Source organism: Emydura macquarii, unplaced genomic scaffold, assembly GCF_026122565.2.
Source record: "Emydura macquarii macquarii isolate MOO-44397 ecotype Brisbane River unplaced genomic scaffold, CSIRO-AGI_Emac_v2 contig_1790, whole genome shotgun sequence".
NCBI classification, from domain to species: Eukaryota; Metazoa; Chordata; order Testudines; family Chelidae; genus Emydura; species Emydura macquarii.
Window position 1 is genome coordinate 13,455,354 of NW_027131927.1, and position 16,660 is coordinate 13,472,013.

The 16,660-nt window shown below is 40.3% G+C and overlaps 1 protein-coding gene across 7 annotated transcripts in view; it reads right to left on the minus strand.

Annotated features, from left to right (window-relative positions):
- EPHA5 (EPH receptor A5) overlaps positions 1-16,660 on the minus strand; it is a 292,850-nt gene that overhangs the window by 65,911 nt on the left and 210,279 nt on the right. For 4 of the 7 annotated variants that reach the window (XM_067556908.1, XM_067556905.1, XM_067556910.1 and 1 more), the window contains 2 exons: positions 9,601-9,760; positions 1,635-1,737 (listed from right to left, as the gene is read on the minus strand). In XM_067556908.1, coding sequence (XP_067413009.1) covers positions 1,635-1,737; positions 9,601-9,760 — 263 coding nt within the window. Of the gene's footprint in view, positions 1-1,634; positions 1,741-9,600; positions 9,761-16,660 lie in introns of all 7 variants that reach the window. The other 3 variants (XM_067556907.1, XM_067556904.1, XM_067556906.1) reach the window with 1 other exon arrangement.

Consider the following 16,660-nt stretch of genomic DNA (forward strand, 5'->3'; position numbering starts at 1 on the left):
TCCTACTATCAGTCACCATTATACAGCGATGCAGTATATATAGTCCACCAGGCACACAACATTGCTGTAATATGTAGCTATCAAGGAAAAAATTCTACTCCCCTTTGTGAAGGGGTAGGAGGGGAGGGGGGAGACAGTGAAATCTACAGTGATTGGCATAGTGTTTTCTCCTGGTTTGTACGAAGGACACTGTAATGGTTTGACAGCTGCCATAAAAAAATAAATTGCATTGTGCTTTGATAGGAGTTCATTAAAAAGATATTTCATTCTCTGTTGGGACTAGGTAGCGTAGGAACAAATGTCTCATATCCTGCATATGGGCATCTATGAAAAATTAGTGCCACAGTAAAAATGGAGATAGACATAAATCATAGATTTTCCAATCCTGCTGCTCATGTTGCATCGAAAACTTCTATTGACTTCAGCTGGAGTGTCAAGAATGGTACGGCTCCAATCCAGCCAGTTACTTAAGCATCTGTTACATTTAATCACACGAGTAATCCCGCTGAAGTCAAGGGAAGTCATTGAAGTCAATGGGACTACTCACTTGGTTCAAGTTAGGCACATGAAGAAAAACAATGGTGAATCAGGCCCTAAGGATGGCCCCCATAGAGGTTAGTTAACTACTGAATATACTCATATTTGGTGTATAATTAATTTTTATGGCCCAAATCCAGAACACCTTGGGTGAAATCCAGACCCTATTGAAGTCAATGGCAATTCTGAGCCAGGATTTCACTTCTTGTCTTTACTCATGTTTTACACACTCTGGGGAGTTTTTCTGAGAAAGGACCATTTGCAAAATATGAGGGTAAACTGAATCAGAACTTCTGGATTTGGCCTTTTGCTAGCAAGTCTAAGGAGAACGACTCTGTACAAAGGTACTGAATTTCACCAGGTCTCAGGTGGTCTTCTTCTACAAAACAAATTCTGCTTATTTTTGAACAAATGAGAAAATGCTCTTGTGAAAAGGAAGCCTAACAAGGAAACAGGTTCCATCAAGACCAGTGGTGCCCAAACTTTTCCTGTCGCGGCCCCACTTACCAGTAATGGAATCCATCTGCCTCTTCCTGCCCCCCATTACTGCACAGCCAAGGCTTACTCAGCAGAGGAGCTTGGGCTGAAGACAAATAGGGGATGGGGGAGGAACTGGGGTTTGAAGCGGAGCTGGCCTAGCGGTGGAGAGAGAATAAAGACAGAGCTGGGCTGGTAATGGGGTGGAGCTGGGCTGGGGGCAGACCAGGGGGCGGAGGAGAGCTGCGGCTAGAGGAAGAGCTGGGTTGGGGGGCAGAGTGGGGCTGCTTAGCACTCCCTCCCTTCCCCCCCACGGGGCTGACCTAGGCCCTGCTGCATGTCTCCCAAACGTACCTCCACGCCAGGGCGTGCCCCACAATTCAGGGACCACTGATCTATACAGAGATGAAAGTCCCTGGGAAGTGAACTACATATATGAACAGAAAATGTGTGGTTTTTATTTCAGCATATTCATAAATCAGACTGTCCACATACTGTACTATATCACATGACAGCAGGGGCTCATTTTCTGGCCTCTTCAGAAATGTGCTTCTCAATCAGTCAGGTCAAAGTTATACATAACGGTTGAAAAAGTATAAATGCACAGCTTCTTCTCTTACCTTCCACTGAGAAGGAAACCAATAACAACTGCCAACAGGATCACTCCCACTGTTACTGACACAGCAATTATAGGAATCTGGCTCTGATCATTGGATGCGGCTACTGCTGAGATGAGAAACAGAAAATGGAGATTAAGGTTAAAATTATAGTGAACACTCACACGAGTCTTTATTTAAAGGATGCCAGAGACATTGCGGTTCTACCAATTCATTAATTCTTTCACAGGTTGGTTGGTTTGTTTCTTCTCATATTTATTCTTTTTTGGAAAGAAAATGGGGGGTGAAGGGTTCCATTTCTGGAAACTTTAATTTACCACCCTCATCAAAATGTCACAGAATTCAGCTTTCCAAATGGTAAACTGGAATCTATTTGCCTCGTTACACAGCACTAGAAATCTCTCAGGTAGCAGATGGACACCAAAGAAAGTCTCTATTTTGGGAATATTTAAAGACAAAGCTCATGGATTGAATTCTTATTAGCCGGAAAATAAAAAGCAGATACGATGCACATGACAAGACCACGTAAAAATTACCTCAGCCTTAGGAGTCTTCTGGGGCTTATTTATTAACTCTTTGGAGCACCTTTAAGCATAAGGCCAGCTGGTGCCCTTTGGAATAAACTAGTGCTGAAGACTAATATTTTGGTTGGTCTCTGTTTACTGTAAGGAAAGCAGAACTGCTTCCAGATTGTGTCCTTTCAAAAATCCCTCTCTGTGGATTGCCTGAGAGGAAGGACTGTCCCGTGATTAAGACACTGGACTCAGGAGACCTCAGGTCAATACCCAGTTTTACCAGCAGCTTCCTATTACACCTTCAGTGGCAGACTTAATGTGTCTGTGCCTAAACCTCCTGTCTGTAAAATGGAGAAAATAATAGCACTTAATCTCTGTCTTGTCTGTTTAGATTGTCAATTCTTTGGTGCAGGAACTGTCTCACTATGTGTTTGGGCATAATCTAGCATAATCAGGCCCTGATCTTGGCCGGGCCATCACTTCTAGAATAGATAACAACATAAAATGTCTACTCTTCAGAAAAACATTGTCAATGTTCAACCGGCAGCTAGCCTCATACTTGAGGTTAAATGCAAGCATTTTAAAATGAATTCAAGCTGTCTCCTTTTGGCCTTGAATCATATGAACTTCCTAGTGAACTGCTTGTCTAAAAAATATTAATCATCTTCCTAATGGGATAAATGTTAGCTGAACCATATTTCCATTTTAACTAAAATGCCATGGTTCCAATAGATAATCAGAATTACTGTACCACAGTAGTTTATCCCAAACAGAGTTCAGTATAAATCTTACAGACATTGGTCACTATTAAAAATATCAAAAACTGCCAGCTTTTACCACATATTGCTTTTTGAGATTACCACAGCATGTCTATATGGTTGGCATAGGAGATATCTGTAGAACTGTGTGGTGACAGGTAGAAAATGTGGCTTTTTAATAGCTTCTATGATACCACAAATACTGCAGGGGCCACAAATGTATAATGGGAAGATAGCCTGTCACACAGGGACGCCAGCACTGTCAGAAGGAAGACGACAATGCACTGTGACTCATCAGCTCACTCCAATTGGACGTTAGAGAGATCACCTCTGGATTTGAAGTCTGGCATCTGGCATATAGGGATTGATTTTTGGCCCCATTTTGGTCCTTGGCCAGAGACTATTGCCAGCCTCTTATGCTTAAGAACAACCACATTTTGGAGTCTTATATTGCAGATCTAACTTAGCACTTGCATAGAGGGAGACATTTTATTGAGCGTTCTGGCGACCTTCCTGAAGTTTCTGTATTCTAGCACATTAAGCCTTTATCAACTCCACTAGTCCAATTCCAGTCACTCTAACATTCAACAACAGTTGATTTCATCTACTACTTACGCCCCTCTCTGCAATGACTCCACTGATTGCATCTATGCTTCTATTAAACTATTCTACAAAGGGGGAAGGAAGTCATGAGCCCCCTTTCTAGAATAGTTTAATAGTTTTTATGACAATTTTGAAATAGTTTTAGTTCCCAGATTGAAATTACAGCCTGTTTCTAGTAACAAATGCTTTATAAATATAAATTAAGCTCATGTAAATATTTCTGAGTGTTACTGAAGTTCAAAACTTAAAATAAGCAGGAAAAAAACCCCTCAGAAAATAAAAGTAACTAGTTTTTTTCTAGAAAATAAACTTCCTTTTATCTTGCAGACCTGGAGACAAATGCATTTGGCCCTGTATTAGCTCATCTCCTCCCTCAATGCATCTGCCATCTGCATCCCTCCACACTGCTAAATCTCATAATAGTATTGACAGTCTCACAATATTGATTGATTTTCTTAAATTCTCAGCTCCTGGATTCATATGACTATCTCAGATTCCTTTTTTTTTTTTTTTCCCCTTTTCTATTAAAGTTAAGTTTCTAGACCTCATGATTGCCGAGAAAAGTTTGAAAATGTGAGCTCTAAGGGTTGCGATACCTGAAAGCAAAGAAAAAGTAGCCCAAAATTACTATTTTTAAAAACTGCATGAATTTTAACTAGGCGTGGCAGAATTTGATTTTTGTTTTTATATATAATATCAACGGATAATATCAATGTTCAAGAATTTTTTTTTACACTTTTATCCATTTAAATTTTCACAGTTGTGGGAAATTATGGGGAAAGTCAAGCAATGCAGCAGAGGAATGTCAGACAATAATTATTTAGTGAGAGTAGACACCGAGATTCAAAGAGTTAAAGCTTTATAACCGTTAAAACACAAATTGTCAATAGCATATGTCAGACTGTACCAAGTAAATGTTCTTACATCAAATTCTAATAAGTTCACAAGCAGCATTTTTCCTTGCTCTATCTGTAAATTTTAGTATTCATCGATGAAAACGTGTTCTGTTGGTTTGTGTGTGTATGCTGAGATCAATGTTTATGGAGATTTACCAGTAAAAAATCATATCTGAGCCTAATTTTAAACCTATCACTTAATTTTTGAGAATTCTTGGGGTTGGCAATACCGTAATCTGAATCTAAGATGGGCTGTCCCCTGGTCCCTGAAGAAGGGAGGAGCTGAAGAAGAGGTAACTATGCCCCTAATTTCAAGTGTGGGGGATATCAGCATGTAGAGATCTCCTCAGAGCATAGCTCTATAGGGAAGGCACAGTCAGACGAACAGTTATTTTGGGTGATGGGTTTAATTACAGCTACAGATAGGGTATTACATGGGGAAAGGTTTTTCCACACATTAGCACTTTCCTCCCCAAGGAATCAGCAGAAATTGATTGCACGGTGAAATAGGCCTTTAACTAAAAATGGAAGGGGAAATGACTCCTTAATTTTATGGATGCTATCAAATAACTGAATATGGCCCGATATTAAATGTAAAAAAACCAACCCTAATGTATTAAACATTGATTTGGAATGGTTTTCCTAGTAGTCATTTACATGGTAACTCTCTGATTGGTAATTCATAATACATAGTACAGCCCAGCTAAACTACAGTCAATGATTTCATAATGATTTGGCCAGAACATTAGACCTTTATTGTCTAACTATTCAAAACCTACAGCATCACCTAGACATTTTATTAGCATCACGTATTTATACAGGTTCTGTCTTAAAGTTTATTGTTGTTTGCTGGGTAATATAATTTAAAAAACACATTTTAAAGAGAACATTAACCCATTTTCCCTGGTGTCTTTATAATGTTTAGGGGATGGATAAATAAGGCAGAACTTGCTGGGAGGTGTTGGGGGCTCCCAATCAGCAAGGGAGAGTTAGAATGTCAGGAAGAGGATGAGTAGCAGAGAGAGAGGCAACCAGAGTGGTCAGGGAGATGCAAGGGTAGAGGGTAACAGAGGGCTGGAGAGCTAGGTGTATGAGGGAGAAGAAGAGCAGCAGCGTAGCAGCGAGCCAGGTTGCTGGAGAGACAAGACAGTTGATCTGAACTTAGAACCTTCATTAAAAATTAATTCGGACCAGGATCTGACCCCTGCCTTCCCTCTTGCCCTGTCTCGCATATCTGCAAGTTGACACAGTTTAGCTTAGTGGGTTATTTGCTCATTTATGGCTTGTGAGTTCATGACACAGACAAATGTGGGGCCCACTTCTGCAAACACTCTGGCACGTAGCAGAGTCACTAGGATGACAGGACGCACTCTACGCGGTGGTTGCAGGTTCACGTCCCAAAATACTAAAAGTTGTGTTGGGAGGGGAAGCAGACAAGCTGCCAGATGTTTTGTGTTACAAGGAGCCCTGGTGGCAGATGGCAGGATTCCAAACGGCTGGCTAACATTACCCAGGTGGGACATTCTTTGCAGTGCCATTCAGCTGGAACGCGCTGCTCAGTACTAGAGTTGGCAGCTTGTGTGTGCTTCTGCTGGAACTCTCTAGCCAGCCAGACCCTATTCCTTTCCCACACAAATCAAGCCTCTTTAGCACGTGATGCACACTCGGGGTTGGTAGTAGCTCGTCTGTCCCAGTGCTCTTGTGTGCTACGAATGGACGCACACTACCAACTCAGTTTGAGAGCAGCTGAGACTGTGTGGAATATAGGGACAGCACTTTCCCACATATGCCCCAGTAAGAGCAAGAGTGGGACTTCACTTTTACATGTTTGTAGGACGTATCCAGCACCATCTAGAGTTCTGCTTGCTGAACTGTGTAACCAAGATTAAAACACAGGCCTGAGAGTCATCAGTATGAATTGTATTCCTGGCTCTACCAGAGACTTCCTGTGTGACCTTGTGAAAGCCATTTAGGAACAGGTCCTCAAAGGAATTTAGGTGCCTAACTCCCACTAACTTCAAAGGGAGTTAGGCACCTAAATACCTCTCAGGATCTGGGCCATATAGCCTTCTCAAAAGCCCACTGAGGTCAATGGGGCTGCAATTGAGTAAAATATTTAAGCACATACTTAAAATCCATCCCTATTCTGCAAAGCTTTTAAGCATGTGCTTAAGATCTATGTAAGCCAATGCTCAAGTGCTTTGCTGAACTGGGATACACTGCTGACCTGGAGTCATTCCACTGATGTCAGGGAGTTTTGTATCACACCCTTAATCTTTGTGCCTCAGTTTTGCCATCTGCAAAATTGGAATAGTCACTCAAAGAGGCTTATAAAAATTAATTAATTAATGGTTGGAAAGTACTTTGAAAAGTTATGACGTAATGCCCTGTAAAAATCTTACTATTGTTGTTTTGAGAGTTACAATGAGTATTTCCAAGATTTACATGATAAGTCGTTCAAAACTATTATTGTTTTTGGCTCATGATTTTAGGTCATGATGGCACTGGACCAAATGTGCAAGAAGTGCCATTATATTACCTATTAATATTCTGAAACATGATTATTGAACTACTCTAAATTAGAAACTTTTCTACTGCATCCAGAACTTGCCTATAATAACACAGAATTATTTTCCAGCATAATATGGTTTTGTTTCTATTTATAGGATCATGAGTATAATGGTTAATGCAATAAGAAATACATTAAATAGACAATTCTTATTGCATTAATGTTTACATCACTATTCTATTTGCACTATATTAGCTCAGCCACTGACTCCACAGCTACGACTTAAAAGGTAGCTCTCACTGAAATGACAACATTGTATCTTTTTTTAAAGAACTGATGGCTTTCAAATGAACCAAGGAAGCAGTAATCAAACAGTTGATGAATGTAAATTTATAAGGAAAACATACAGCATGACTTGCTATTCACCAAAGGAATGAACAGAATATTATAATCATGAAATCTCTCTTGCATACAAAGAGATTAATAAATGTCAGTTGTATAAATTGAAATAGGTACACAGAGTGCATGTTTTATGACAGTGAAAGTTATCACCGATACACCATTGCAAAGAATCAGTAACCAGCGAACAAAACGTATTTCCTCATAATGGCATATAAGGGTATTTCTACACAATAATTTAGTGCATGGCATGCCAGGGTGTAAACTTACAGCATGCTAGCAGGGTCCACCCAGACAGTTAGTGCATGGCACACTAGTGCACTGCAGATTCATACCCTGGCTTGCTGTGCACCAAATTAAAGTGCTTGGGGCTTTGTTTACATGGCAAACAGCTTAAAACTGATCCTTTAAATATAATCAGGAGTAAAACCATATACTCCACAATTACATGGAATTCACATCCGCCACAGAATTATGCTCTGGAACCTGAGCTTTCATTAAAAAAAAAAAAGTTTTCAGCCCTTATGGTTGCTTAAAAATGTGAACTGGATGCAAACTGCTGCAGTATCAACCGCCTGAGCATGCAAGGAAACCTGAATCAGTCTCTTTGCACCCATGAAATTTGGCATCTGTCCACAGTGCCATGAAAGTAAACATTTCATCACCAAATTTGCCATTTTGCCATAGTCAGATGCCCAATACATTGTTTTCTATCTCCTTGCCCTCCCGGGACCCGTCTGCATTTGACTCTTGCTCTCCACCTACAAGAGGGAGCTAGCTGGGCTACAGGCCATGCTTCCTTCACCATTACATCAAACCAGACAGCATGGGGTATTTTCAACTATGAGCGATAGCTGTGTGTTTGTGAGTGGAGTGCGGGGATGAAGAGTATTTCATGGTGATAGACTAACAGGTTTGCAAACCGCCTATTTACCTGGCTATGCATATATGCAATAGCCTCTCTAAATATGCACCAACAGATTTAGGTCCCAATCCTGCCAACACTTATGCAAGTACGTAAGTTGCTCCAGTGAAGTTAAGCTAAAAGTTAAGTGTGTGTGCAAAGTGTATATAGGATTGAGACCTAAACTGGCCTCTATTACATCTGTATTATTATTATTTTGAGAATTTTGATGCCACTTCAGAACCTCAGTCATGGAGTAGGATCCTCTTGGGCTAGATGCTGTACAAACACAGAACAAAATACCACTAAACTCAATAGGGATGTACAAGAGGGCAGAAAATAGCCCAACAAAAATATCTGTCATTCATGCTCTGGACATAATCTTCCAATGCTCAAATTTTAGATAATCAAAAAAAAAATTTTTTTGTAAACCAAACAAAATAATTAGTCTTCAAGGGGAACTTTTCCTTTGCCAAGGCTCACATTTCAGACCTTTTGTCGAAACCATTCCCAAAAAATAAAGTGCTGCTTGGATTTTTTTTGTAAGTCATAAAACTGCATATTTTCATCCTCAGTAAACTCAAAAATACCTGAAGGGATTTCTCCTCTCCTCTCCTCTCCTCTCCTCTCCTCTCCTAACAAAAAACAAAAAAATCCCCACAACCCTAAATTTCAGATCCAAAGATGACATTTTGGAAAACGTAGGAGCACTTGGATAGGGATAGAAACCATTTTTGCAACCTTAACTATGGTGCTTGCTTCAGAATGATTCTAATGTTCCAATGATGTCTTTGATGTCAAAGCTCTTTCTCTGACAAATGCACCACAAGTGATGTTGGGAGGTATTTCTATTAGAAATTTTTTCCAGCAACATAGCCAAAAGATATTTAAGAGATGTCTCTGAATCCCCCACAGATCGTGTTGAGGTGTGCACAACACTATAAGAAGCCTAGTGAAATGTATCCCGTCAGCCCTGGCACAAACTTTGAAGGCTTCCACAGGGAATTCCTGACTATGGGAAGTAGAAGAATGCAGTAAACAATCCAACACACAGTAATGAGTATATGACAACATTTCAGTGCGAGACAGCAGTAAAAAGAAGTTCTCCAACCAGCAAGCTTCATAAATTTCCCAAGTCTAAAGACTTCCTGATTTTTCCATCTCCCTCTAGACTAAATGAGATGAGGAAACAGGGACCAATATGTTCACCTGTCCAACTCGCAGTAATGACATGACTGATGCTTCTTAACAAAAGGAAACAGGCCAAAGAGAGAGCAGGGGATGACAAGGAGACTGCCAGAGTCCCTTGCAAAGATACTGGTCCACTGACTCTTTTCTGGTAACCATCTCAGAGACATGAACTGACAGGAATTAAAATGACTTACAGATTGGGCTGGTTTCAAACTCAAATCTTCGACTGAAGCCACCGTACCCTGCAGCCGTGCGCGCTCGGATTTGGAAGATATAGGCCGACGCTGGTTTCAAGCCATCCGCTGTAATTGTTGTCTCTTTCGATTTGATGATGGTGTAGCTGGTCTCTTGATCCTTTTTTTCCCCCAAAATGCAAAGTTTGACCATGTAAACAACAACACTAGCAAAATGCAAACTGCTAATTAACACAGTGGCCATATAATAATAATGACCACACCAACCTGATTTGAAAGAATGGTTGAACATGCATTAACGAGACCTTCTGCCCCACAAAAATCTATGTGAAGACTACATGGTGCAAAGACATGGGGTCCAATTCTCTATTGCTCTGCACCTTATTTACTCCAGGGTGAAGTGGACGTAAAATATAACTGCTCAGGGATTTTTCAATTTTTTTTTTTAAATGCTGATTCCTTAAAACCAAAACTTTCTCTGGTCCCGGATGGAATTTCTGATTTTGACCAGAGAAAACGAGAGACCTCCACCCACCAGAATAGACACCAGCCCAGTGGTTAGGAAACCCACTATGGCCCAATAAAAACATAAGAATGGCCACACTGGATCATCTAGCCCAGCATCTGCCCATCTAGCCCAGGATCCTGTCTTCTGACAGTGACCAATGCCAGGTGTGTCAGAGGGAATGAATAGGACAGGGTAATCATCAAGTGATCCATCCCCTGTCGTCCAGTCACAGCTACTAGCAAAGAAAGGATAGGGATACCTGGAGTATATGGCTGCACCCCTGCCCATCCTGGCTAATAGCCATCAATGGACCTATCCTCCATCAACTTATCTAGTTCTTTTTTGAACCCTGTTAGAGTCTTGGCCTTCACAACATCCCCTGGCAAAGAGTTCCACAGATTGAATGAATATTTAATTTGTCCAAAAGTGGAAGACCTCCAGTAGGACAGAGAGACGGACTCATTCTATAGCCTGGTTGTGAGACAGAGCAGGGACTTGAACCTGGGTCTTCTACGCCCCAGGGAAGTGCCCTAACCAATGGGGTGACTCTCTCTCTCTCATTGGTGGTTTTTTTCACACAAAAGTTCACAAGATCAAATTTTCATTCTGATGCAGAATTTAAACAAAAATTGAAACCTCGCAATTTTTGATGAAACAGAAGTCTTGTTTTCTAGTCAAAACACCACTGACTCACAATGTAGCATTTTAAATCTGCTTTGCACACGTGTCAATCACAACATGAAGGGCCTGATTCTCATTTCCACTAAAGCCACTTTACACTTCTCTGGCCGTGCAAAGGGACCACAAACTGAGCATTGATAAGAATCAAGGCCAAAGTGTAGGGAGATAGAAAAATTAGTCCTTGATTCACACTAAGGACACTTTACCTTTTTCTGGCACTATAAAGTGGCCTTAAAATGAGCCTCTTGATATAGTGTACCTTGACAGTGGCCTTAATGGAAACGAGAATCAAGGCTATTATCTAGATTTTATGCGTGGTTAGAAATACTAACCAAAAATACTAAAAATCAAATACACACACAGAGAGTTATATATATAGATACACACACACACTTTTTTGTGTGTGGCAAGGATCTTTAAAATAAATTTACTGAAATAATTCTTCATGTAAATAAGTTTCTAGTGTAAATGAGCCGTTTGTGGTCGTCTTTGATTTAACATCAGACTCAAATGTTTGGTAATTACTGTTAGAAATATTTACTGTACTAAACAATCTGCATCCAATCATGTAAATTACGGGCAACAGCACTGAAAACAATTTGGTTTTATAATCACTGCCTCTCTCCAGATCTCCAGTATGATATTTTAAGGTAAACACATGATTTATAGACTGATCTAAGGTCTGATCCAAAGTTTTTTGAAGTCAATGGATGTCTGTCACAGGGTGGCTGGCTTTTAAAGGGAGTTGGTCCAAGCCTTACCTGTGACTCATCAAGTGAGTCTAAATGCCAGCAAGTGGCTCAAGTTGAGGGAAGGAGTGGTGCGCTTCTGTGGCTGGCCCAAAGAAAGAGGGAGTGGGGCATGCATAAGGAATTGTTTCTAGGCCCCTGAAGCCTGTTTTGATCAGGGAATAGCTTTGTTTGGGTGTTACCTTGTGAGTCTTATGTTCAAAGAAGACAGTTGTGCCCTAAAGGAAGGCCTGGACAGACTTTGGATATGGTGTTAGTCCTTCCTTGGCTTAGAGAAACAGGCCAACAGCCCTACATGGTCTTTCCGCTGACTTTAAAGAGCTTTGGATCAAGCGCATGGTGATCACCAGAAAACACCAAACTTAGGATATTCCATTTTCTAATTAAAGCATGGAGAATTTGCCTGGCCAACTAATGGGGCTCGTTTGGACAAAAATGGAAAAAGCTGTTTTTGTTTACTTTTAGGACGTGATTTCTCTTAAAATAATGTGATTGAAGCCATAATTTTCTCAAACACTCAAACCAGATCATTCTTATAACAGGGGAATGTGCTTTCTTTTATTATTGTTGTATGGCAAGAGAATACAAATTAAGTTAATGACAAATGAGAAGTGCTAAGGATGACATAGCAATTAACTGAATGAATAGTGGGGAAAATGGGATGTGAATATTAGTTCAAATTCTGACTTTCATTTCAATCCGATTACATTCACAACTCACTTATGTTTGCTTCCTGCAAACTTCTGAGTGCGTGAGCTATATTATTGAAAATACCCAGCTTCAATATTTGCCTGAAGCAAATTTCAAACTATATATTCAGTTGTATAATTTACATTTATCTTATATTGCTTAGTTACCTGAGTCATCTAGCCTCCAATTCAGCAAGGCATTTAAACACATAACTAACTTTAAGACTCTGCATACTCCCTTTGAAGTCAATGGGACTATACACATGTGGCAAATTAGGTACATGCTTAATTATGCTGTAGATTCAGTGCCCCAATCAAATAACAGAAACAATACCACATGATTTATGTAAGTGACCAAGACAGTACAAATGAATGGTTGAAATAGCCACTCATGAACGATTTGCAAACCAACAATTATTTGATGAAGGCATCTGAGAATGATATGAATAAAAATGTTGTGATCTATTTAAAGATAATTTGCAAACACAAAAGAAAAAATAATCATATATTTTTCATTGTTAATTACTGGCTCATCATAAATAGTAATGATACTAGGCTAAAACATCAGAGATAATCAACCTCAGCCTACTCAAAGGAAAGGGCAAAATGTACAGAAGCGTAACATTTGTAAGCAATGTAACAGAAGTCTTAATGATTGTTTATTTCAAGTGAAGGAAAGGGAAATTCTAGTGTTTTGCTTTATATCTCATCACAACATCACCATTTTGAAATAGGTACATTTCTAATACCGAGGAAAGTTCAATTTCAACCAACACTTTCAAAAATAATAATAGAAGGCACTTCAAATGTTGCATAAAACTCTTAAAGCACTTCATCTACTGAATATGGAGACAAAGAAGGTGAACAAATCAACAGAGCAAAATTTTCCTGGAACCTTGCCTAAATCAAAAGAAATTGATCACTCAATCAAGCAAAAGTCTTTTTTCTGCAATGTCAGTGTTACTTGGGAATCACTGTAGTGGTGGTAATGGGTCCCATCCTGAAATGAGCCCTCTGTGGGCAAACGCTTGTGTTCAAATAAAGTTATTACAGGATTGAGGTCTTAGCATGCTTCTTCCTATCTCCCCTGTGTGCCTTGATCAACTATACTGCTTGTGGGATGACCACCATCTTGGCCAACATACTGGGGATAGAACCAAGGCCTTCCAGAGTGAAAAGCATGACCTGCGTCAAGCTAATGAACCAAGGCTTGCAAGTAGGGGCAGTAACAGACTCATATCCTCTGAGGATCAAGCATAGCCATGCTTGAGGAATCATAGGGCCTGCCTCATCCATGTGCCCCTGGGACACACATCACCCAAAGAGGTGGGAGGAACTGAGGCTGCATTGCACATTGCCTGGCAGTCTTGGCAAGCTGAGACACAATCCCGCCCTGTTCCCCATAACCTGTGCCAGCCCTGCTCTGCCCCAGAGAAAGGCTACACCTTACAGTACAAACTACCCCGATGTTACAACTGCCCATTGCATGCCTTATAAAGTAACCCAGGACAAAGGTACAAACCTGGGCTGTCACATATGTACAAATTAAATGGAGGGTCGGATTTTCAAAAGCTTTCAGCACTCAGCAGCTCCTGTTGAGAGCAACTAGGTACTGAGTGAAAATGTGACCCCACTTGTGTATGTTGAGTGCGTTACAAAAACCTCTGCTTGAGAGATTTATTGGAGGGAGGAGATGGTAAAACAATGGGGTTATTTTATACCAAAACCAGGACTTTCTGTGTATGGGCATTTTGGCACATGAACTACGTTGTCGTTTGTGACCTAACCAGTCTGTTTTCTATGCAGTGTATTAGCACCTTGATGTCATTCAGAATAAAAAATTGTTGCCTCCGTTTATGGGAACAACTTACTTGAATCTTTTAGCAAAAATCTATTCACCTTAAAGGCCGTTAAAGGAATTTCCAAGGTGTAGTAGGCAACAGTATCAGCAAGGGCTTTTCTGGGTGAAAATTATGTTCTAAGCACTCTAACTACATTGTGGCAGTGCGCTGTTGAGCCTGCATATTTAAGAAGCTCTGGCATATTTCACCGCTATTTGACTGATTGTTGCTGAAAGTTGTGGGGATATCTGGGGGGAGGTGGGAGCCAGAGGGAAATAGTTATGCAGCTGACTGTACCAGCTATGTCCTAACATTGCATTGATTCTGTGAACAATGGTAGCACAGCTTGTGTGCTGGAGAACAATTAGTGTAAGGGTCAAAGGCCAACCTTCTTGTTTTTACTGTTCTCTAAACACAGCTTTTTGCATTCATCTAGTGTAATTTACACAATTTGAGAAATACAATCACAATTACAAGGCCTTTCTTGTATAATACTTGACTATTGGTATTTCATATTTATGTTCTATTTCACTAACCATCCAAATTTGGCAGTGGGGATACATTTTACATATAGGGATCTAAAATGAATCAAGTCTCTTCCAAAGGAATAAGGCCCAGTCCTGCAAAGAGCTGAGTAGGGCTGGTCAAAATTCTTCTGTTAAAACTGGGGTTTTTTCGACAGGATTTTCAACTAAAGTGAATTTTTGGTGAAAAGTGTTTTCTGTAGAAAGTTTTCATTTTTAATAAAAAAACAAATGCCCCAAAATCAAAATGTTTGCTTCAGCTGAAAACTGAAATATTTTTATTTGGCTATGTTGCCATGGTGCCTCATGGGAGTTGTAGTTTGGTTTCCTCTTGTCCCCTATTCTCCTTTATGGGCCGAGCTCCCCAGCCAAACTTCATCTACCATGATTCACCATGGCCAGCAACTCCCTTGATGTGTCAGAGGGGAGACTGTTGTGCATCATGGGAGATGCAGTCTTACCAAGGAGGCTGGCCTATAGAAGAGAATGGGTGAGTGAGGAACCTGAACTACAACTCACATGAAATACTGCAGTGACATTTCAGAATCAAAATATTACTGTGTTAGGAGATTTTGCCAAATAGTTGAAATTTTCCATAAGAAAAAAACCCTCATTTTCCAACCAGCTCTATAGCTATGCACCCTCAGCACTTGTTGACTTCACTGGGAATTGAGGACTTTCCCCAATTCATAGGATTATATTTTATATGATTAACTCCTGCTATCGTTGGTAGGAATGGTAACTTACTATAGAGCATGGTCAAGATTCACAAAAGTAACTAGTGATTTGGGATGCTTCAACTTTTTAAATCTTAACTTGAGACACCTTAAAAGGTTGTGATTTTCCGAGGTTGGGTGCTCAGCATTTTTTGAAAACGAGGCCTTTTTAAGGTGATTCATATTGAGCATTCAGAAATCAAAGCACTCAAAATCATTAGTCACTTTCAAAAATCTTGGCTTAAATACATAACTCTCACACATCATTTACACAAGTGTATTTGTTATGATGTGTATTGTAATGACTTAATTTTTTTTAAAATAAAGAATGAATAACATTGTGTTACAGAGGTTTGACAATTATGAACTAACCAAATATGTACAAATATTTATTTGTACAAATAACAAATAGATGATAAATAGTTATCTATTAAGTATTTTATTCATTTGATGGCCAAACGCAATTGGATTGGTCAAGCCAGGTGAGTGGCATGATGATGTCAGTGACATTATCCCATTTTTATAAAGGGAGAAATTGAGGCACTGAGAGGAGGAGTGACTTGCCCAAGGACACCCAGCAGGCCAGTGGCAGAGTCAGAAACAAAACTCGAACTTCCCGAGATCCAGTACAGTGCTTGATCCACTAGGCCACACTACTACCCTTCACTCTGCTCAATAGTTCTGTGTGCCAAAAATCTACTGGTTAGCTGAAGGATGAACAGGCTCCCATGACCTTGTCTCAGACATCTGGGCTTGATTCTGCCCATCTGAACCACTCATTGCCCTTCCTTTCTTCTCCACAGAACCCACCCTTATTGACTTGTCAGAATTACTGGCTGCTTCTCTCCCTCCTAGGCTAACTTGTCACTTGGATCCCTCATCTGTCCCGCAGCTGAAAAAGCCTCTTCCTCGGAGGCAGTCATGTAGCCCTCTTGGAAGCAAGTTTCTCTTAGCAGCTGCGGTGCCCCCGAAATTTTTTTTTCCAGCTGAAACTTAGACCCACCTTCCTTCCCTGCCAGAACTCTTGAGCTGCACTGAGTGTAAACTTAGCACATCTGAGGACTGAGCCCTGTGAGCTGACAATATTTCCATCCTTCCTCTAAAGCAATCAATTGGGGATGAATGTATTTTTGGGTGGATGGGTGGCTGGTCCTGGCACTACGAGTGGGGCGAAAGGTGCTGTGTATGTACTGTGGGCGGCGCACAGCTAATATCAAAAGATTCAGATGTCCAGTTTGGTTAAAACCTGACAAGTTCAGAGGCTTAGAAGAAATTTCTCCAAATTCTTTGTGTTTAGAAAACTGGGCTAGGAGTTACATCAAACCCAACTTCCTTGTGAGATGTGAGGTATA